Genomic DNA, 23,538 nt, shown 5'->3' on the forward strand with positions numbered 1-23,538 from the left:
TTTTCTAATCCTTTTTGTCCTATCTTGGTATTTCAATTGACATTATCACACACACACAAACACATAAGTGAGGTGATATAACATATAGAAATAGTAATTTAGATAAGTCAATGGTAATACTAATAACGTATTATATCTTGTTTGGCTAAGCTTTTAAAATCAACTTATTTGAAAAAATACTTTTTCAAAAGTGCTTTAAAAAAATAATTTTGGCGAAAAGCAATTTGTGTTCAGCCAATTAATTTAACGAACACTTTTGAGCAGCAATTAGTGTTTGACCAAGCTTTTAAAAAGTGCTTCTACGTATTTTCTCAAAAGTGCTTTTTTGACAAAAATGCTTTTGAGGAAAAGCTATTTTTTTAGCTTCTGAAAAATATCTTCTGCTACACTCGAGAAACACTGATTTCCTCCCAAACGCCTGGCCAAACAAATATCTCACTTTTTTAAAAATAAGTACTTATTGAAAAAATGAGCACTTTTAAAAAAAAATAAGCTTGGCCAAAGAGGCTATTATACTAAATACTTATTATAGCATAATTTTTAATATATATGCCGAATACAAGAGAAGAATCACATTACTCCTCCCGGTTCAAAATAAGAGTTTACTTAGTTTTTTTCACATCCTTTAAGAAAACACTAAATCCTATAAGAAAACACTAACTCCTAAAACACTAACTCCTATAAGAAAACACTAACTCCTAAAAAATAGATATTTTGACTAAATTACTCTTAATTAATAAGACAGAGCCTATTTATTGCCTTGAGTAAATAGGGGCATATGTGGACAAATGAAATTAATTCCGTCTTGATTATGTAAGTGAATAATTATTTTGAACCAAAACTAAAAAGGCTAAATAAACACTTACTTTTGAACCGGAGAGAGTAATTAACTTGAACTATTCAATTAGTACATCAACTTAATTATATGGAAAGTGAGTTCTTTCTAATTGTTTTTAGCACACAATTTAATATGACATCAAAACAAGCACATAGAGCATCATGACTCATCTCTTATCGAGAATACATACTTGTACGGATAACTATCTCTCGAGCACAAGTTGCCAAAAACTACGATATCACCCCTTTCATTCTGGACTGAGAGAGATCATATGTTAACCGCATATATAATCGAATGATCATTTTCTCTTGATTTTGAAATAGGAGCAAATTTGAAAACAGACCATATAGAGTGTCCAGGGTTAGACAGACGTCTTGAGTTCGAAGAATTTCATTGCCATACATTAGCAAAAAAATAATGAGAAATTGATATAAATAGTCGCCAATCAAAATAATAGCCAGCAATTAACATAAAATAGTATATATTTTTTATATTTGGCTAGCGACTGTTTGGCCGGCTGGCCAATCAAAATTGATATAAATAGTCGCCAATCAAAATAATTGCTCATGAAAAATTAACCACGCACTTACAGAGAGTATATTGTAAACATAATTAAGTGAATAAATTGTGCTCTCTAATGTGAACGAATTGGTTCAAACTTAAAATAGAAAGCGAGGTAGCCAGACAGTTGTATTTAATGTAAGAAAAGTCGGTCGAGTGGTGAAATTAAATGTCAATATTCACTAAAATTATCATTTAGGGCCTGTTTGGAAAGCCACCTGGTAATTGGAATTGGTGTAATTATTAGGGTAGTAATTACACTGGCCTAGTAATTACACAAAGTAGTGTAATTACAACGACTGTTTGTTTGTCATAACGTAATTAAAATGTAATTACAAGCGTGTTGTTTGGTTGCACCGAGTGTAATTGCACAATCGCTTTAATTTAAAAATAAAATTTAATTATAAAAAATTTAAAATTAATATTTAAAAAATATTGCCTTTATAAATGATATTAAATTAGTTATTTAATAACACATTGTTTCTTGAAAATATATTAATTAATAATCATATATTTGTAACTAATATTGTAACAAAAATAATTGACATATATTTTTCAAATTAATATTTAATTTTAATTAATTATAAAACTTAAAAGAAGACTTTTTTTGTGAGAACGTCATGGATTAGATGTTTGACAAAAAAAATATTAATAAATATAATTCCATAACATTATTCAAAAGTTTGACACAAAAAATCCATCAAATGTAAGTGAAAAATAAACAACATGCAATGTGAAAGCAAATAACTTAAATTTGGAAATATAACCTAAATTCAAAATCCAAAAGAAAAAGTTCAATATAATACTCTTATGTCAAATTCCAACATTACATAAGTAAGTTCCAACGTAACTTAAGTAAATAATTCAAAAGAAAGGAAAAATATAAGTCTATAACCTCATTCACAATGAAATTCTACTTTAATAACGTCACTCGTTATATGTCAAGTTTGTTAATGACTCATTCTTTCCAATATTAAGAGGTGTAGTTTCAACTATTAGAATAATAACAAGTTTATGCTAAATGAATAATAAAAAAAAAGAGCAATTACATGGAACCACAAGAAGTAAAGGTTGGGAATGAGAAGAAAGAAAATGGAAAATAAATAATATAAAAGGAAAAATACATTTTAAAAAATAAAAATAATTCAAAAGTAAAAATAAAAAAGAAATTAAAATAATAGAAATAAAAAATATTAAAATAATAGAAATTAAAAATAAAAAGAAATTAAAGTAAAAAAATAAACAAACTAAAAAGTAACCCATTTAATTACAGTGTAATTACACCCATTCTCACCCCTTGAGAATTCGAGAGTGAAATTACACCTGTCAATTACACCCAATTTTCACCTAATCACAGTAATTACTTGGTCAAACAAATGCATGTTTCAAAGGTAATTACACCCAATTACACCCAATTCCAATTACCTGGGTGGCTTTCCAAACAGGGCCTTAGAAAACTGAAAACAGTAGAAATTTTGTTGGGAGTTAAGAAAAGAAATTGATCACGTTAGTCAAAGTAATAATGAGAACCATCCACCATAGTTTTCTACTGGCGAAGGTTTTTTTTTTTTTTTTTTTTCCTTTTGCAACCTTAGGCTTATTATAAATAAATGCGACATTGCAATATATACCTACTCAAAATAACTACTACTTCTCTCTCAAGTTGTCCCTCCTTTTAATACTCCTCCTTCTCCTCATCCATAAAATGTTGAAAATGTTGTCCAAAATGGCTATGTGCAAATCACACGGTCAAGATTCTTCTTATTTCATAGGATGGCAAGAATATGAGAAGAACCCTTATGATCCCATTCAAAATCCTTCTGGTATTATTCAAATGGGTCTAGCTGAGAATCAGGTACCGAATATGTATGCACATAAACTTATGAGTAGTTATTATTATTAAAACACTGAACTCAACTTAATTTTCTTTTTATTTTCTTTCCTTCTTAAAAAAATTGGTTGATTCCGCACATAAAAAGAGTGGTTTTAATTATTACGGAGGCATGATTATTAATGATATATCTTGAGAAGAAAAGCCTACATATATAATTCTAGAATAAATGATCGATGATTGAAAAGTATAATGGAATTTTCCATATAGTTCAGTATCATGACAAATTATGTACTTCCTCTATTCCAATTTAAGTGTGTTGATTAGTTTGACTAGCTAGTCACAGAGTTCGAATTTTTTAATCTTAAACAAGTCATAGAGAATATTGAAATTTATGAATTACCAAATATATAAAGATGTATTTTTTAAAAACAAATTAAAAAGAAAAGACATTTAATTGAAATGGAGAAATCGGAGTATATTGGATCATCTCAAAAGAAAAAGTAAGGAACAACAATCATGTGCTACTTTTGCTAATATTATATGTCTTGTTTTCAAAGGTTGGCTTTTGCTTCTTGTGACATTGATCAATTATACCAACCAAAAAGTGTTTGATTGAACCACTAGGCAGTACCTCATGTCTGGAATACCATGCACAACTTTTTGTTGTTGTTTCTGGTTATATTTCCTTTAGGAAACATGCGTATCTGTATGAACTCTAACCTTAAATTTTTCTTCTTCTAATTAATCAAACAGCTATCTTTCGATCTTCTTGAATCATGGCTCAGAAGGAACCAAGATGTAATTCAGTTTAGAGAAAATGGAGGATCCATGTTCAGAGACTTGGCTCTTTTCCAAGATTATCATGGCTTGCAGGCTTTCAAGAATGTAAGTTTCTTACTTCTTCTTCAATCTTTTGGCTTCTTACTTCTTCTTTAATCTTTTGGCTTTTTTTTCTTCTTTATAACTAATTGATTCTGGGACCTTTTTAGAGTCAGGATCTTGTCTTTACTATGTTTTCACGTGCGTGTTCCAAATTTGCACTCTGCATATAAATTCTTGGTTTATAAATTTCCAGTGTAAAAGGAGAAAAAAATTCTTATCTTAAGCTACATTTTATTTTCCAGGTACTAGTGGAATTCATGGCCGAGATCAGAAGAAAGAAAGTAAAATTTGATCCAGAGAAGTTAGTACTCACAGCTGGTTCAACTTCAGCAAATGAAACCCTCATATTTTGCTTAGCTGAACCTGGAGAAGCTCTCCTTATTCCAACTCCTTATTATCCCGGGTAACATTACCCTTCCATCAGTTATACAAATATATTAACAACGATTTTTTAAAGTTATAAACATCGATTGTTGCAGAGTAATTTTTTCGTCGTATGTGTCAAATAACATGTAGTCACAAGTTTTACCCTTTATTTTAGGTTATCAATCAATATTTATATTTATATGAAATTATCTTTAAAGTGAAAAGATGGTTACTGTGTCCATCTCATCAACATGGTTCCAAGTCTCATATACAACCCAAAACCTAAAAAAAATCAAGCTGACATGTGAAAGGACGTGTTAATTAGACATAAAAAGTAATATATTACTTCATCCGTCCCAATTTATGTGACAATATTTGACTTGACACAGAGTTTAAGAAAGAAAGAAAGACTTTTAAAATGTGTGGCCATAAATCATCTCATAAAGTTAAATTAGTTCTAAATATAGAAAGTGACATTCTTTTTTAGACAGACCAAAAAGAAAATGGTGCCACATAAATTGAGACAGAGGGAGTAGTAATTATTCGAAGTGTAGCTCTAACTGCTTAAACTTTTATATGAGACAATCACACACTCCAATGGTGTAATTAAATACTCCTATTTGTTATACTGTCAGTGTATGATGTTTCCCTTTGCTGTATGTCATGACAGGTTTGATAGGGACCTTAAATGGAGAACAAGGGCTGAAATTGTACCCATACACTGCTACAGTTCAAATAATTTCAGAATTACTGAATCCGCCCTTGAAGAAGCATATGAACAAGCCCAAAAGCTGAATTTAAGAGTCAAGTGTGTATTCATCACAAATCCTTCAAATCCACTAGGTACAACAATGTCACGGGACGAACTAAACATTCTAATCACATTTGCCATGACCAAAAATATTCATATAGTTAGCGACGAAATATATGCTGGAACAGTATTCGATTCACCAAAATTCATAAGCATTATGGAGGCATTAATCGACAGAAAACTCGAAAAATCCAAAATGTGGAACCAAGTTCACATTGTGTCGAGTCTATCAAAGGATCTAGGCCTTCCAGGTTTCAGAATTGGTATGATTTATTCGAATAACGAAACACTTTTAGCTGCTGCTACAAAAATGTCGAGTTTTGGACTAATTTCGTCGCAAACTCAGTATCTATTGTCTAAAATTCTTGGAGATAAAAAATTCGTAAAACGTTACATTAAAGAAAACAAGAAGCAATTGAAACATAGAAGGGAAATGCTCGCTTCAGGGCTAGCGACTTCGGGGATTGAGTGTCTGAAAAGTAACGCTGGTTTATTTTGCTTTGTGGATATGAGGCATTTGCTAAAGTCTAACACATTTGAAGCAGAAATGGAATTGTGGAAGAAAATAATTAGTGATGTTGGTTTAAATGTGTCTCCTGGATCCTCTTGTCACTGCAGTGAACCCGGCTGGTTCAGAATTTGTTTCGCGAATATGTCAGGAGAAACTCTTGACATCGCGATGCAGAGGGTTAATAATTTTGTCAATTCCAGCAGAGATTTTTGCCAGGATTTTCAGCAGCAGCGGCCATTAAGGGCGGCCGCTAGCTCAAGGAGGAGGACAATTGCGAATTGGGTTGTGAAGTTATCATCAGGTGATGGAAGAACTGATCGTTGAAAGATGGACTGTACTGAAGATGCTCTATTATTGTGGTGTTTGATATTTGATGTAATTTGAGAGTTCATTGTAGTAAAGCTAGGGAACATATATTGTTCTGTAGAGTATTTTTGTTAGTATTATTGGCTTTTATTGCTATGTAGAGTTATGTCATGTTTCAGATATGGTCAGGCCACTGGTAGCTTTCATATTTTATGTCCATTTTCAAATGTTATAACACGTTGCTTCATTAACAAAATCGCAATCGCTAGAAAAATGGGACCAAAAGAGTTGTTGAGATTGAGATATTGATGGAATAAATTTAATTTCTTTGCATACAATCTTTGCACTAAGCAAATGAATGTAAGATGCATGTCTTACCTATAAACTTCTACTATCACTTAATTCATCATAATAAAAATGTAATCTTACTTTAATTTATGTTTTTTATTAATGCAAAATTATCAGATTTATTTGGCTTAAACACGGAATGTGTGAATAATAGTTTTAAACATAAGATTAGGTCCTTCTAGTAAGCAATCGTCTATTTGTAAATTAGGTATAACGTCTAATTCTCAGTATTAAGTTTAGACTGCTAAAATTTCCCCCTGAATTAATCTCTTTCGAGAAGACTTAATTTTGACGGGTAAATGTTGGCGCTCAAGCCTACTCTTGACCGTGAAACCAATAAATATAAAACATTGACATATATATATATATATATATATAGGCCCCTTCACATATAAATGTTGGATCATTTACTTGTTCTTAATTTTATAATTCAATACATTTTGAGATATATAAATATAATTTAGAATGGCATTGTTTAATTTCACAGATTGTTTTAGAAATTAGGAGTAGTACTTATCTTGCCACTTGTAGCTTCAAGAAAAGTGAACTTCATTTGTGGCACATTAGTGATATTCAACTAACAACTCACTTATTTAGGTGGTCATCCACGCATAAGTTGAACAAACTTATCACGGTTCTAACAAGTTATGCTAAAGAATTGTAGGACTTATTATTCGAAGTCAAACTACGTAAAGATATAAAGGCAATATATTATCATAAAAGCAATAGAACTATGCACATTTCTTGCACATATAATCTCATTTTAGGTAAATACAAAATTGAAAGGCGCGCAATAACATAATTTGTTAGTTAAATCGATATGTTTTGTCATGTTTATGAGTTTGGAGAATTATCATGATAAGTATCAATGGGGGATGAAGAAATCATCTCGAGCGTCCGAAAAAGGGGGAAAAAGAAGCCAAAGTAAACAGGTAAAACTTTCATCTACATTTTAGTACTTCACATTCTATACTCTTTTAGTATATGTTTGAGGACAAATAGTGTGGAAAAATGTCAATACTTTTCTCACTTAACAAGGGTAGAACTGCACTCTAAGGAAAGAAAACTAGGAATTTTAATTTGGGAGAAGAATTTATTCCTGACCTATAAACTAACCAAAAAAAAAAAAAAAAAAAAAAAAAAAAAAAAAAAAGATGAGGGCCAAAATTTTAGAGGATTAAGAATTTAAGAGAAAATTTACAAAAAATAAAATAAATCTATCAACTCGAATGCAACAAAGGATATGGGTTGTGGTGGGATGGTTGGGGTCCCTCCATTCTTAACTCGAGGTTTCGGGTTCGAGCCATGGGAATGCTGTCCAGTGGCGAAGTCAGTAATTTAGCGAAGGGCGTACAAATTTTCTTCTCACTTGTGTTAAGGGTGTGCAAAATTAAATATATACTCATAATAGCTAATATTTAACCTATGTACAAAAAAATTAAATATATACTGATAATAGCTAACATTTAACCTATGTACACCGTGTAATTTTCCGGCGAAGGGCTAAGGTGGCTCCGCCCATGATGCTGCCCCCAAAATGGGCCCTTCAATGCGCGATCCAGATTTAATCGAGCGCTTATAATACGGGTACCGCGGGTGGAAAACAAAAAAAAAAAAAAAGGGGAAAGAATGTCGCTGCACCCTGAAAACAGAATAATTACTCGCCTATATCCCTCATACTTTCATGCCCCTGAAACTATTTAACGCCCCCAAAATTATGGTACCAATATGGTATATAAATATATTGGTATAGTATCATGTCCATTTATTCAAAAGACACACATTTCTTAAAAAAAACCTCTATGAAACCATCATCTTTTATACATATACTGTGAAAGTATCGTGAAGGACTGCTCCAATCCTTCAATGAGACACTCCTCAGTTCTTTGTAATATCATCGTGGTACATAAATATACGTAGACGATATCATGGAGGATTGCTTCAGTCCTTCTCTTATCATGGAGGAAGGGTTTTGGGCGAGAGGGTACTCCGGTAAATATTTTCGGCCGATTGGAAAAGAAGCGAAATTAGTTTACCAGGGGGCATAGACGGGTAAATATTTTACATTTTAGGGGTATTTTGTGTTGTTTTCCCAAAAAAAAAAAAAAAAAAAAAAAAAAAAAAAACAATATATGTCATAGCATTGAGACAAGTGGCATACGTGTCCAATATGTTAACTGAAGAAAGCGGCTAATGCATTAGGTACAACAACGGTAGTGCATCGGTTCAGTTTGCATGAAAACTGAAACACTTTAATCAAACCGGGATACTGGCAGTTAGGAGCGGTTCCATTCCGTTTTACACTTAATCCACGTGGCAATTCTTTTCGGGCCCACAAAATCTCACTTGCTATTATATATAAATACACGCACGCACACTCGCAATCGACGCGCCTTCTTCTTCGATCATTCTCTCTCGTCTCCCAAATCCTAACGCAAAAGCAAAAAAATAAAAATAAAAAAAAGAACGAATTTTCTAGGGTTTCTTTTGAGTCGAAGCAATCACTATTTTGTTGCTTAAAGCATGCATCGCTTTTTCATTAAATAAAAAAAAAAACTTGCGTTTGGATTCGTCATTTCGTCATTCTGAAATTGGAAAAAAGTTTACAATTTCAGGTGATTTTTCTCATTTTTTTTTTCTTTCTGTTTCTCTGATAAATATTCATGTTTTTCTTATTGTGTGTCAGATTTTTGTCTAGAATATTCTTAGGTAATGTTTTGATTTACGTTTATTAGTTATTACCATTGTTTTGAGTAGTAACGGACGTAATGTGTATGGTATTTTTTCTGTTACGAGACACTTTATTGCCTTTGAATTGATCTCCTTGGAAACTGATGTAAAATTATTCAAAGTTGCTGTTTGCATAAACTGAATAGTGTGAAGAACATTGGTGTAAGCGTTACATTAACTGTAAATTGTTCATTTTTAACTTAATTTTGGTTGTGCATGTTATCTATGCCCTGAGTTTGAACTTCATCGCAATTCAGTATGCTAGGTAGTGTTGAAGTGTGGTCATCTCATCTAAATGCTTAGGTTGTTAGAGAGAGCACACTTTTATTTATTTAATTATGTTCTCAATATGCCTCCTCACGCGGGCGCCTGATTCTTTTTTCATGCGCCACGTGGAATATTTTTTTGACGATGGGTGGGACCTCTGCCTGCTCTGATGCCATGTTGAAGTGTGACCATCTCATCTAAAAACTTAAGCTGTTAGAGCAAGCACACTTTTACTACTTAATTATATTCTCAACAGTAGAATGCTAACGCGTAATGTCGATCAGGGAACATTTGAGATGAGCATGCTTGCAAGGCTGAAGCTTTCCTATGTGACCTCTTAGTTTGATTGTATCTTAGTAACAATGTTGTATTTCTTTTCCTTTTTTTAATCGTTCATTTTTGTGTGTATTGTACAAATGTCATCTGGTTATCACCAGATAATTTGGTTTTTATTATGTGCAAAACATAAATTCTTCACTGTGCTTTTACTTTGCAGTTTCTTAACCTTAATGCACCAACGTTGCTGCTGCGTCCAAATGTTTTCAATCTTTAAAGGAAGGCAGCAATGATTACATGTTCTAATTAGTGAGGTTTCTGAAGTATTTGGGGACGGAGATGAAGCTAGCTGCTTTGTTGACTTCTGCTGGTATCAATACTGCAGTGTGCGTAGTGTTGTTCTCCTTGTATTCAGTCTTAAGGAAACAACCAAGCTTTGTAAATGTTTACTTTGGGGCGAAGATTGCTCAGGTACGAGCAAGACAACAGGATGCCTTTCGCTTTGATCGATTTGTTCCTTCTCCAAGTTGGATCCTAAAGGCATGGGAGACGTCTGACGAAGAAATATGCGCTACTGGTGGTTTGGATGCAGTCGTATTTGTGCGGATGATTGTTTTCAGGTGAAATTGGAATGCCAGCAGTTTATTAGTTGTTAGATTTTCTATTGTTTAAGAAAAAGTCAATTTAACTCCTGATATAATTTAAATGAATTAGGTTAAATTAGCTTCTATCAAATTTGCTTCCATTTCGAGTATTTTCATCATTTGTAGGGAAAATTTCAGCAAGCATAGAATTTATAGTAAAGGAGCTTGCATATTTCTGCATGGTCAATTAGTATATATTGCATAAATCGTTGTTTTGTATTGTCTAGTGTGAAGTTGTTTACCAATTGCCAAAATAGTAGTCATGGCTTGTTGGCTTTCTGTCATTGCCCTCTCATTATTCCCTTAAAAGGGTAGATGATTGAATTTCATTGGTTAAACTTTCTGATGAATACTTAGCAGTATGGTTTTGTCTTGTAAGGATGTACAGAAGATGTCAGACGAGTGGGTAGTAAAATAAGTTTGTCCAATATTGGGGTTTTGGGGAGCATAGTAAAAGAAGAATTAACAAAAACAAAACAGAATCTGTTCTCTGGTAATTTGTGATGGCTCAACCAACTGCCATGGTATATGTACTGTTTAAGTGATTTTGGTGTCTTTCCTGGTGATAGTGGACCTGTGTAGTTTGTGTTAGTGTGCTATTGTGAGAATGTTGTGACCAAAAAAGCTTAGTTATACTTCTTGGGAATATATCAAATACTACCTATAGTAGTGTTACACTTCTTGTCTCATTGCCTGCGGAAGTCATGATAAATGTTACTTAGAAAGTATGGTTAAACATTTATATCTCTGCTTAGTACTTTTCCGTTCAACCACATTCTCTTTGATAATTCTTTTTACCTTCAGACTTTGTATCACTGCCAACAGTGCAGTTATGAAGTTCAGTTTGAAGAACAACCTTCCAATTGCACTTTATTATGTCTATGAACCATTACTCTATTGCAGTAAACTTACTCTCCTGCTGCTCATTGTGGACAGTTTCCGAATATTCTCCATTGCAGCTATTGTATGCAATTTCCTTGTGCTCCCACTTAATTATTTTGGAAAAGAGATGCAACGTCACCAAATTCCAGCTGAGACATTGGAGGTATTCACCATTGTGAATGTTGAGGAAGGGTCAAGATGGTATGAAACGAGTACAAAATTGCTGATAATGATTTAAATGCAGTTGATTAATCTATTGTCTTCTCAATGGAATACTCACATACACATCGCAAGAGGCTCTTTTACTCACATTTTGGAAATAGAATGAGAACTAAAACTTCAATTTGTTGTTTCTTGAAAGTGTCTGCAAGTCTGCTAATGCCCTGTTCTGTCTCGTTTTCATTTTTGAAACTTGTTTAAGTAAATCCTGAATTACCATCTCAAAAAAAAAAAAAAAAAAAAAAAAAGAGTAAATCCTGAAATTAATCTTACTTAGAATAGAGAAAGTATTACTATAGAGACTGTGTGTTGAAAGTGATCAAGGAAGCATATGTAGAAGGTAGTTTCCTAAGTCTTTAATTGTCAGATTAAGTTAGTTTTCTAATCTGTTGCTCCATTATAATCCGAGTCAGTTTTACCTACATATGCCTTTCATCTTCTTCAGGCTTTGGGCTCACTGCTTTGCGCTGTACCTCATATCCTGCTGTGCTTGTTTTCTTCTTTACCTTGTAAGAAATCACGACTAATTTCCATTTGCTGCTTTTTCTTTGAAAATGTATGTATTTCATACTTGATCCTTAGTATGTGATAGTATGTATGTTATGTATGTTCTTTTGTCATAAAAGGTCTTCACTTGCTTTTAGGAGTACAAAAGCATTTCAAGGATGAGGCTGGCTTACTTTACTTCGTCTGTTTCCAACCCAAGTTATTTCACAGTTCTTGTTCGTGCCATCCCATGGTCGCGAGATGAATCGTACAGTGGAACAGTGACGAGATTCTTTACAAATTTCTATGCATCAAGTTTTTTATCTCATCAAATTGTTTATCGATCTGGCTCTGTTCAGAAACTGGTGGTGGGTATTCACTCTGTTTTGGTAGTGTCATTATAGAAATATTTCCCTTGCATGTCAAAGCTTGATGTGGCTTTGAAGTTTCTCTTCTATAGCACATATATTATCCTCTTCTGGTTCCAATTAAATATTAATATGAGCTGAAAATTTTCACGTTGTATGATGGGAGATGTTCTATAAGTTTCTTCATATATCGTAAGGCCATAATGGTGAGAAAATGACTTCGAATTGTTTGTACCCGGTGCTATGTATTATTTTGCTGTAGATGTTTGTCAAAAAATTAGGATGAAGACTTTTAAGTACTTTTTCTCTTGTAAAAGCTCAAGAGGTAAATGGTTTTGAAACTGCATGATACGGAAAAATTTAACTGCAAAACGGAGTTGGTTGGTTTTATATGCTGGCAATTTATTTTCCACATTGGAAACTAGTAATTCTCCTTAGAAATCTAGAGATAGTTTTCTTCATAGTAGACATAAGGCGCCTGAAGACTCAGGAATATGATATATATTTTCCTCTTGAATACTATGCTTTCTGCCATTATTGTTAGGATCAAGTTTTTTTATTTTTTTTATTTTTTATTTATTGTAATGCCAACTCCTATGAGTTTCCATGGCCCTAGTTAAAAAAGCACTACGATTCAAGTAATAGCACGCCCCAAAGTCCCTCTATCTTCTGCTAGTTTTTCCTCATAAAGCATATTTATGTCAGCTCAAAAGTAACTATCTTGATCTTGATCAAGACTTCTGCTTGTACTGTGGTTTGACATTATTCTCCCTTGTGCTTTTTATTTCTTTCTTCTGGTTATTAATGTGCCAAATGTTGCATGACTGCAGACTGATGCAGGGAAGATGTGCAAGATGCTAAAACTGACACCTAGGGAACTACATATTGGATCAAATTCCATGAGATGTGGCCTTTGTGGAACAACAGCATCATTCAGCATGCTTCCCATGGATGCGGAAGGTGACAAAGGAAGAAGTGATTTTGGTGGTTCAGATTTGAGGAAAAAGGTATTTGAGTGATTCTCATTATTTTCATCTGTTCTAGCAACTAGGCAGATTTCATATCATTGTCATGACTTCCACTGATTGTTAGAATTAAGCCATAGCATCTTTAGAGAGAAAGTTTCCCAGTCAATACACTATAGGTGGAACATTACCTTCTTGGAACTATGTCTGTGTTCATTTGAGGCTTGACATGTGCTGCACTATTAACTTCTCAGTTCTCATGCTGCTTGGTAAAGTTTACTTATAATGCACAGTTCTAAGTTTGCTTAATCTTCAACGGAAGGAACAATACTAAGTTGCGCTTGTTCCTGATTTAACTAAATAGATTACAGTGTCATAAACTACAGATTGCTTTTGGTATGCTTGACTTTTTTGTCTTGAAAATTTTGAATTAGCTTCATTTTTCATGAGGGCCAAAATAAGAAGTGAAATGAACACACAATTTTTTCTTGCAGGAGTCTGCAGCTGCTTTAGTGTTTTTCAGGAATCGCTATGCTGCTTCGGTTGCTTCTCAGGGCCTTCAATCTCGAAATCCCATGTCATGGGTCACAAATCTTTCTCCAGAACCAGACGATATGTATTGGTCAAACATTTGTGTCCCATATAGACTCCTTTGGATCCGCAAAATAGCTATTCTTGTGGCCTCGATGGCTTTGGTGGCATTTTTCATTGTGCCTGTTTCGTTAACACAAGGTCTTGTTCACCTAGACAAGCTTCAAAAGACATTTCCATTCCTTAAAGGAGTTTTAAAGAGGTAATCCCGTCACTGCCTATTTTGGTAAAATTATAATGACACAGTATAAATCCCACAAGTGGGGTTTGGGGAGGGTAGGGAGTATGCAAACCTTAACCCTACCTCGTGGAGGTAGAGAGACTGTTTCTATTTTGGTAAAATTATAACCCTAATTATTTAATTTTTAAAGATTTTACCTTGAAAATCTATTTTTGCATGGAGTACAGTTATTGATCATTCTCTCTCTCTCTCTCTCTACACACACACACACACACACACACACACACACAGAGCACGGGGAAATAAAGTCAAGTTTCTTGATTCAAGGTTGCCTTTTTCTTTTTCACAATGATTTACCACCTTCCTCTGTCCTTGCACTGTTTCCATTCCGCTACTAACTTTAATGCTTCTCTTTCATTCTATGTATTAACCTTAACTTATCAGCCTAGAGATACATAATATTCCTGCCAATTTATGACATCTGAACTATATCCATGGGCAATATGGCTATCTTTTATCCCTTTCTTTCTTGCAGGAAAGCAATGAGTCAGCTGGCTACAGGATATCTACCAAGTGTCGTGTTAATAATATTTATGTACATGGTTCCTCCAATAATGTTGCTATTTTCTACATTGGAAGGCTCTATCTCTCGTAGTGGCAGGAAGAGGAGTGCATGCATAAAAGTTTTGTGCTTCTTCATCTGGAATGTTTTCTTTGGTAACATCCTCTCGGGGTCTGTAATTGAGAGGTTCAGTAAGATTTTTAAGGATGTAAATTACCTACTTGCAACGGCAGTACCATCAACGGTAACCTGCCTCCTCTACGTGTATATGTGTGTTTACCTGCTTTCCCTTTCGTCCTAACTGTTTTTCTCAATCCTCAAATAGCAAACCGAAAATATTTGATTTTAGGGATTCATCATGTTTCTGTTAATGATTCCCCAGAGAAAACAACAACGCTAATACTAGGTTTACTTCTAGCCTTTTTTTATTGGGTTGATGGATGCTAGAGAGCTAGACTTCTTTAGTGTAGTTATTATTCATTTACGTGGTAGGAGAAAATCACTTCTCAGTTGCACCACATTTAATTCGAGATTAACAGGGTGAGAAGGAAAACGACGGAAATGTACTAGTCCTTCGTTGAAAGTACATGTCTTTTTTTCTACATCATTATTTATGATAACAGGCACAAACTTGTACTATTCCAACTTGTGACGAGAATGTAAGAGCAAATAAATCAAAATCTGTAGCGAGTAATGTGTCATCACTGCCTCTAAGCTGTCCAATTAGGAAATGGGAGACTTTGGGAAACTACACCTACGTTCTCTTTATCCCTTATGTTTAAATTTCCTTATAGAGTACTTTCCCTACACAATGAACTGCCCTGTTTTGATCCTTTACCCTCCACCTTGCGACTTGAAGAATTCACAAAGTGTGTGATGATTAATTTAATTTTTTTTTTCTTTTCGCAGGCCACCTTTTTTATGACTTATGTTTTGGCATCAGGCTGGGCAAGTCTATCATGCGAACTCATGCAACCATTTGGTTTACTCTGCAACTTATTCTATAGATTTATTCTAAGAAACAAGGATGTCACTACATACGGTACATTGACTTTTCCATACCACACAGAAGTTCCGAGGATCCTTCTATTTGGGCTTTTTGGCTTTGTGTATTCCACATTGTCTCCTTTGATACTGCCATTCTTGCTGGTTTATTTTTCCCTTGCTTACCTTGTATACCGTAATCAGGTAAACTTCCCCTTCTGAATTGTTCCATCTATTCTTAATCTTCTTTTGTGTGTCCAATTTGGTTTTATTTATAAGATGAAATGTATAGGTTAAGGGTCGTAAAAAACATCCAGTAATTGCTTGGGCCAACAATAAGAGAAAAAGAAAATCAAGCCGTGCCTGGATTTTGTAAGGGCAGAGTATTCAGGATACCTGTTCTTGCCTTTATATTTTGAAAGTCAATGAGCTTCTTGCTACTCGCCTCTAAATTGCTTGCATTTCTCGTTTTTCATTTGTGTGAAATTCATAAAAAATGATACCTCTGGAGATATTAGCTGTGTTTGAGTAGTGCTTTTGTAGCTGAATTGAATATTGTCTTAAGTTTTTATGGTTGCACCACAGTTATGTGCAGTAGGAACGAAACTAAAAATAAAATAAAATCATAAGACCTTATAAATATGCTTACCAAGTAATGTCCTCGCAGTCAAATTTGGTACTAAAGTAGTATCACCTCTGAGCATTTAGTAACGCGGTAGTTTTACTTTGGCCTTTCAGTATTTCAAAGATTGTTATGCAACCTTATCTTATATCTACTTGAAATAATCAGGCGAAAAAATGTCATGAACAGATTACGTAGCAGCAAGAAGCTTCATTGATTATCTTGGATTATTAGATCTAATGAGAACCCTCAATGTTCTTACTTATAAAAAAAAAAAAAAAAAAAAAAAAAGAACCCCCAATGTTCTTGGAATCTCGTAAGGAAATTGTGCATGAAAAGAAAGGCTTTTATTTTAAAAGCAACAAGATGATGTAATGTATGTAGTATAAGGAAGTTTACATTTGTGGTTTTTAAGGTGACAAAAAGATCCTACTTACCAAGGTTAATGTGATAGTCATAACCAAGAATCTGTTGATCTGACAGTCAGGAACCATAGATTTTTGAAAAAAATGTGTAATAGGACTCTTCTACTAAAGAAAGTGAACGTCATCTTGATTGGTTAAAAAAAGAACGGGGAGTCATCCAAGTGGGAGGACATTTCAAGAAAGGTTTTTGATTAATCTTATTTGTACCGCTATGTTTAGTATTATAACCTGAATATCTATGTCTGCATCCACACTTGTAGCCTGAGTTTGTAACATCAATTCACTAAAACTTTCAGATCCTCAATGTATATGTAACAAAATATCAAACTGGTGGAACTTATTGGCCTATTGTGCACAACGCAACAATTTTCTCAATGGTGCTGATGCAAATTATAGCCATGGCAGTCTTTGGACTAAAAAAATCTACAGTGGCGTCAAGCTTCGTAATTCCGCTGATAATCTTGACGCTCCTTTTTAATGAGTATTGCAGGCAGAGGTTTCAACCATTATTCAGGCACATCCCTGCTCAGGTATATTTTAATTGCTACCATCGGTTTAGAATATTTTCCATTATATGCCTCTTATACCATGTGTTCATTTCCATAGATCCTTATTGAAATGGACCGGCAGGATGAGCAAAATGGGAAAATGAAAGAGATCCATCAAAAACTCACATCAGCTTATACTCAGTTCAAATCCAGTTCCCGCACGCTGGGTGATCCTATGCCCCCAAATCATAACAACTGCAGGCTTGAAGACCTTGAAATTAATCCAGGTTCAAATTTCTAAATGACTATTATGCAACAATATTTATTTATTTACATGCCTTATAAAATGTTCTTGACACCTTGTTGGTTATAGGAAAAAGTCCCGTCCATCTATCTTCTTAATGGGTTCAACATACGTTGAAATTGGAGAATCATAATCAAGTATATGAATTTCTGGGCATTTACATGCGGGAATGTTGCTAGTCGTGATTCTTCTAATTATTTATTTTTGGAGGAAGGCAGATGATATCTTGAATAGAGACTTTTAGTACACACAGGAGATAGTTCTTATGAGCGCTCCTGGAGCTGCAAGATTTTTGGAAGTTCTTAGATTATCTTCACATAGAGATGGGAAGATGAAATTATTGAGTTTTTGTACAGATGATAGTTCCATGAATACTGAAACCTTCTGCTAGAGTATGATGTTCTTACATGTATAGTTGAAACACTTACAGGTTAATCTATCAGAGGATTTTGTTTATTCTAGCTTTTTGGCTATAGTTGTACATTTGCTAGCAGGAAAATAAGAAATTAGACTTGCAATCCTTCCAATTACCTCTAGTCTTAGCAGTTTCATCAAGCCATTTTGCTATCATTCTAGTTGTTAATGAAGTGACTGCTTGATGTTCGATCGTGTAACTGGGACCACATCCAATGAATGTCTTGAACTCGGAGAAAGGGAAGATGTAAATGCTACTCTGGAACTTCTAAAAGCCATCAACCACGTGTTCTGCCATTCTTGTAAACTCTCATTGTGTTGATTTATTTTATATTTATCTTTCATTTATTTTGATGTACTCATGTTGAATAGGTCTTTTGTACCAATCTTCAAAATACATTAGAATTAATAGAAACCAATCTTCAAAATACATTAGAATTAATATAAACTACATGTACCCATATTAAATATTGATATACACCCGTATTGAAGGCGTACTAATAACAGATCCCATAACACATAGGCAACTATGGCTTTACAACACAAAACACTGTTGCTCTTTACACCTTTCAACAATCTTCCTTGCACAAATATTACTTGCTGTTAAGTGAAATGTTTGACACATTAAGCAAAAGTTAGGAGATTACTTTGCCTAAGTTTAGCCTCCATTGGCCAAATAAGATCCTGAGAAAGACCTCTTGAACTCTATGGAGTCAATGTAGGTTTTCCTTATCATAATCCGTAGCTAGAATTTGAGAAAGAATTTCCTAGCTAGTTAGTATACTTCATGCAAAGTTGGTTTCTACTTCAAGTCGATAAGTACATACATTCAAATATCAGTAAAACACCTTAGAATTCATAGCATAAGATACACAACCAAGGAAAGAGAAAAAGAAGTGTCTAACTCATTTAAATTTGTAACCAAAACTCATCCTAGATTTCAAACTATCAAGCTTGATGTACATGAAGTGCTGGTAACTTATTTTCTTATACAACTCATAAACTGTACAATCATAATAGTAAGATAGACCTGGAAATCCTTATGCAATTCAAGCTTGAAGATAATGAACGATCTGAATGAACACAACAACAACAACAACATACCTAGTATAATCCCACAAGTGGAGTCTGGGGAGGGCAAGATGTACGCAGAACTTACCCCTAGCCTTTGCAAGGTAGAGAGGTTGTTTCCGATAGACCTTCGGCTCAAAAGAAAAGTATCCGAAGCAATATTGTAGGAAAAATAAGGCAGCAAAATCGCAGGATATAAAACAAATTCAACAGTGGATAGTAGTACACGTCAAAGAATAGGAAACTATGCTATAACTAAAGAATACTACTAAAAAGGATAAACACTAAGCTACCTACAGAGGCGGATGTAACATATTAAGTAGGGGTTCAATTGAACCCCTAACTTTTGGCGCATAGCATAAATTTACGTATAAAAATTATTAAAATTACAATAAATAGTAGACATGAATCCATAACTTTAAAACTATAACGGGTTCATTGCTAAAAATGTTAAAAGGTTGAACCCATACAATGTAAATCCTGGATCCACATCTAGCTACCTATTAGCCTTCTAACCTAATCCTCCGCCTCCATACCTTCCTATCTAATTTAATTTACCGGGGTTCCAAAAGTGTTACGGTAATTTCGTTTGCTGAATACATGCTTGTTGAATATTCAGACGTGGCTTTGCTCTCTGTGAAGAAACCAGGTTCCTTAGCTTGAGGTAAAATAGCATCATTAGCCAACATCAACACCACTGTAGGCATGTCTGGCCTGTCTTCTGGACATTGTTGTACACATAACAAAGCCACGTGGATTAAGCGTAGCAATTCGGAAATATAACATGAATCCGTTAGATGTGCATCAATTAGCTCCAATGGTCTACCTTCTTGATAAAGTTTCCATACCTGTCAGTTACACAATCAGTACATAATCAAGAAACATTTAGCGGTTGATGTGCCTAATGGATTTAAGGTCAATGAAGTTTAACTATCATCGGTTAATTATCATTTTTACCAGGTTATCAGGTAATTGTTATGGAGAAATCTCTGTAACTACCTTATAAGTTACCCCATTGTTTAAAGATTATTTTACTCCATTAGTGCACGAAATTTAAACTCGCCTTTAATTAACAAAGAAGACTTACATGTCCGAGAAGGTTGATACTGTGACTTTCATGGGAAAATCCTCTGTTTCTCCGACCACTGATTATCTCTAGCACTAATACGCCAAAGCTAAATACATCTGATTTTACTGAGAAGACACCATGGACTACATACTCTGGGGACATGTAGCCACTGCATCACACATTAAACAGAAAATAGTGTTGTTAAATAAAGGATGTTATACCTAATATAACTGCTAAAAAGTGAGTAGTACTAAATTTCTTACTGTGTCCCAACCACATGGTGTGTATTAGCACCAGTCTCATTCCCTACAACGCTTCTAGCTATGCCAAAATCTGAGATCTTGGGGTTCATGTCAGTATCTAACAAAATGTTACTAGCTTTGAGGTCTCTGTGGATAATTCTTAGCCGAGAATCTTGATGGAGATACAGAAGTCCTCTAGCAATTCCATTGATGATGTTGAAGCGCTTAGGCCAGTTGAGTAACATGCTATTCTTTTCATCTGTTAATAGGTCCTCTGTTAGAACACTGATAATAATATGTTAGAAACTATGTTGCTCGGACTTGGGTGCGGGTATCCGATGCAGGTGTGGATCTAGAGGTCAGATTCTTCATCACATAAATTTAGAATTTGGGGATATGGATCCGAGTGCGGATATGGTCAATAAATGTATATTAGGACATATAAAGTATATATCTCGATTTTAAAGCTATTTAACTAAAACTACTAAAATTTAATTCTTTATAAGCACCAAATGTTTTATCATAAGATATCTTGTGTAATAGAAAAGCATTCCCATACTTTATATAACTATATATATATGACCTAAACCCAAAAATTAAACCAAGTCCAGTGTGGATCTGACACCCACACCCATGACTTGTTGACACGGGTGGGGCAGGATTTTGAAGAGTTCGAGCAACATAGGTTAGAAAGTGAAGCTAAAATGTGATCTAAACTATCAACATTACTATGTGTACTAATTGAGGTTCTTTGTGTACTAATTGAGGTTCTTTGTGTTAAGAGAGAGTAACCAGACCAAATATGAAGAGATCTAGACTTCTGTTGCACATGTATTCATAGACCAGCAATTTCTCTCCTCGTGCTATGCAGCAACCTATAAGCTTCACAAGGTTTCGATGCTGAAGTTTGGCAATGCAAATAACTTCATTCTTGAACTCGTTAACTCCTTGCGAGGAAGACTTGGAGAGCCTCTTTATAGCTATTTCTTGTCCACCCTCCAGGATTCCCTATAATATCAGCATATAACTGACTAAATGATTCCAAAGTGTCATCTGTTTACTGTCAATTATAGTACATATTATTTTCTGAAAGAATGATTCATAAACTTATAATGTTACCTTGTAAACAGATCCAAATCCACCTTCTCCAATCTTGTTCTCGACTGAGAAATTAGAGGTTGCTTTAGTTAGAGTTGATAAGGCAAACAGTGGGACGTCTAGGTCATCTTTCAAATTCAGCTTCCTTTGCTTCTTCTTTTTCCAAATATACAGCCATATGGTCAGGCCAATTACAGCCACTCCAATCAATAGTGACAGACTCAAAGCAAGTAGATTTGTTTTCTTCGAGCCTGAAAAAGAAAACAAAACATGGAGGGTGAAATAAACTAAATAAGAGGGAAAAGTCAACTTGTGTACATATAATATGTCAACTTTTAACAAATACTTTAGCTAAGTAAAACACAACTGATACTCCATATTGATCAAATTCACAAATTTTACCTAACTCTGAGGTAGCCATCCTTATGTAAATGTCCTGTCCTCCAGCTAATTCTCGTATGTCAATTAAGTTTCCAAACCAACGCAAACAGCCACTGCCACCATTGCGTATATCAAGATTTGAGTATGCCATGCAAGAGCAATTCCTTAAGCAAGCTTGTTTGCACTCGTGGAGTGTCATACTCACATCAAACCGTGAATACTGTGTATCTGGTAGCTTTATACCAGAGTACTTGAGAAATCCATCTCCGTTCTGGCAATTAAGGGGTGTCCTTCTAACACACCCACTAGACCAATTCGTCACTACCCAATTTCTTGGATCTTTAGGCACAAACTTGTTCAAACAGTTACACACAGGAGTGCGTGTGTTGTTGCAACTACCATATGCACCACATGTTCCATAGTTGTCACAAGTATCTGCTGGTGAAAAAATGAAAACATCCCATTTCTGTTCATTCTCAACCCACATTAAACGCTTAAGCACACCGTCACTATTCAAGGTTAATTTGTACATAACAGAACCCAGAAGCTCGTTGCTGTAAAATATTTTCTTTTCATCAAAATCCAGCTTAAATGTAAATTTGGTATTTTGTGTCAGTCCTGGTAAACCACTGAAGCCGAGTCCATTCCATGGTCCGGTACTGAACACCTTAACTTTACCTTTCCTCAGGACAGCCTGAGGATATCCAGTGGGATCACAGTGATATGTATATTCCCCTGGAGCTGGGTTAGATTCATTCTTCCATGAGGAGAGGTAAAACTCTTGTCCAGTCACAAAGTTCTTACCCATCTTCATGCCTGGTAACAGTGTATCAGTAGGATAATCAAAACTCTGCCACAGGAAGTTCTGAGGTTTAGTATCATTTGCATCTCTTACAACAACATTCCCCGTCTTCAACAACTGTGCAATTGGATTCTTCACAGTCAAACGTCTCAATGAATTAGTAGACCACAAAATCTTATTAGCAGCTGTGAGAAGAGCAAGGCTTCCTGAATTGACGATTTTTAGAATAACACCTGATGTGTTGGTGATTGGATTTTCTCTATTCGCAACCCATACAACAGACTTGTCAGACACATCGTGCTTGTACCATATTCCGACATACCAATTATTCATGGAATCCGGGGAAAAAAATCCCATCTCAAAGCTTCCATCAGATGAAGTAATGGTCTTACCCTTTGTTAGAAAGTCAGTTGCAGTGATAGTATCTTTTGAACTAGAAATTGAGCATAGTAAACCACATAACAATATCTGCAAGAACTGAAACACAAGCAGAAAACTTTCCATTGGATCTATGCTGCTTAATTCTCTTTGAAGACTGAAATAGTTTACAACCAAAGTCAAGTTTTGGTCAGCTTGGGAAGAAAGAAATTGTTAGGATTTTTTTTAAGAGAGGTGCAAGCGCAAGGTTGAAAATATTGATGAAAATATGTCTCTTAAATTTCATTTATCATAAGTCTTCGGATAGGTGTATAAACAATGCAATAGGCTGCTCCTATAATAAAGGTATTAGACTCTTAATCCACCTAAAAAACTGCATATTCCAGTAAATCAATATTAGACTTCTTCTACAAATAATTATTCTTGAAAAACTATAACACTGACAGATGTAACATCCAACAGAAACTAGCTAGTCGTTATCACGCGATTTGAAATTTAATTCCAATACTATTATATGTACCTGCGCGATGCGCAGTTAGTTGTTAAACGTAATCATGATATATATATATATATCATAAATATCCTGTCAAATCCCTATTATCCTCTTGTAGGCATTTGTTTACAATAATACT

The 23,538-nt window shown here is 34.4% G+C and overlaps 3 protein-coding genes across 5 annotated transcripts; 2 read left to right on the forward strand and 1 right to left on the reverse strand.

The window, feature by feature from the left end:
* Positions 1 to 3,052: 3,052 nt before the first annotated feature.
* LOC132035351 (1-aminocyclopropane-1-carboxylate synthase 3-like) lies at positions 3,053 to 6,362 on the forward strand. Its single transcript, XM_059425610.1, has 4 exons — positions 3,053 to 3,254; positions 3,987 to 4,118; positions 4,358 to 4,518; positions 5,152 to 6,362. Exons 1-4 carry the CDS (start codon positions 3,105 to 3,107, stop codon positions 6,125 to 6,127), a joined length of 1,419 nt encoding a protein of 472 aa, XP_059281593.1. The 5' UTR covers positions 3,053 to 3,104; the 3' UTR covers positions 6,128 to 6,362.
* Positions 6,363 to 8,749: 2,387 nt separating this feature from the next.
* Positions 8,750 to 18,164, forward strand: LOC132033510 (CSC1-like protein RXW8). 3 transcript variants are annotated; one of them, XM_059423503.1, is made up of 12 exons: positions 8,750 to 9,072; positions 9,951 to 10,350; positions 11,311 to 11,457; positions 11,921 to 11,984; positions 12,120 to 12,329; positions 13,160 to 13,336; positions 13,789 to 14,087; positions 14,602 to 14,872; positions 15,538 to 15,816; positions 16,956 to 17,189; positions 17,290 to 17,434; positions 17,521 to 18,164. In XM_059423503.1, the coding sequence occupies exons 2-12, from the start codon at positions 10,070 to 10,072 to the stop codon at positions 17,547 to 17,549; spliced, it is 2,136 nt and encodes a 711-aa protein (XP_059279486.1). In that variant the 5' UTR covers positions 8,750 to 9,072; positions 9,951 to 10,069; the 3' UTR covers positions 17,550 to 18,164. The 3 variants fall into 3 exon arrangements, with proteins under 3 accessions (XP_059279486.1, XP_059279484.1, XP_059279487.1); XM_059423501.1 differs by having other exon boundaries at positions 8,752 to 9,072; positions 17,266 to 17,434; XM_059423504.1 differs by lacking the exon at positions 8,750 to 9,072 and having other exon boundaries at positions 10,219 to 10,350; positions 11,334 to 11,457; positions 17,266 to 17,434.
* A 1,183-nt stretch (positions 18,165 to 19,347) lies between these two features.
* Positions 19,348 to 23,263, reverse strand: LOC132033516 (G-type lectin S-receptor-like serine/threonine-protein kinase At4g27290). Its single transcript, XM_059423516.1, has 6 exons — positions 21,748 to 23,263; positions 21,367 to 21,596; positions 21,045 to 21,255; positions 20,269 to 20,506; positions 20,024 to 20,174; positions 19,348 to 19,784 (listed from the first exon to the last, which is right to left on the reverse strand). Exons 1-6 carry the CDS (start codon positions 23,030 to 23,032, stop codon positions 19,491 to 19,493), a joined length of 2,409 nt encoding a protein of 802 aa, XP_059279499.1. The 5' UTR covers positions 23,033 to 23,263; the 3' UTR covers positions 19,348 to 19,490.
* Between the last annotated feature and the right edge of the window lie 275 nt (positions 23,264 to 23,538).

This window comes from Lycium ferocissimum, chromosome 10, assembly GCF_029784015.1.
Source record: "Lycium ferocissimum isolate CSIRO_LF1 chromosome 10, AGI_CSIRO_Lferr_CH_V1, whole genome shotgun sequence".
Lineage (NCBI taxonomy): Eukaryota > Viridiplantae > Streptophyta > Magnoliopsida > Solanales > Solanaceae > Lycium > Lycium ferocissimum.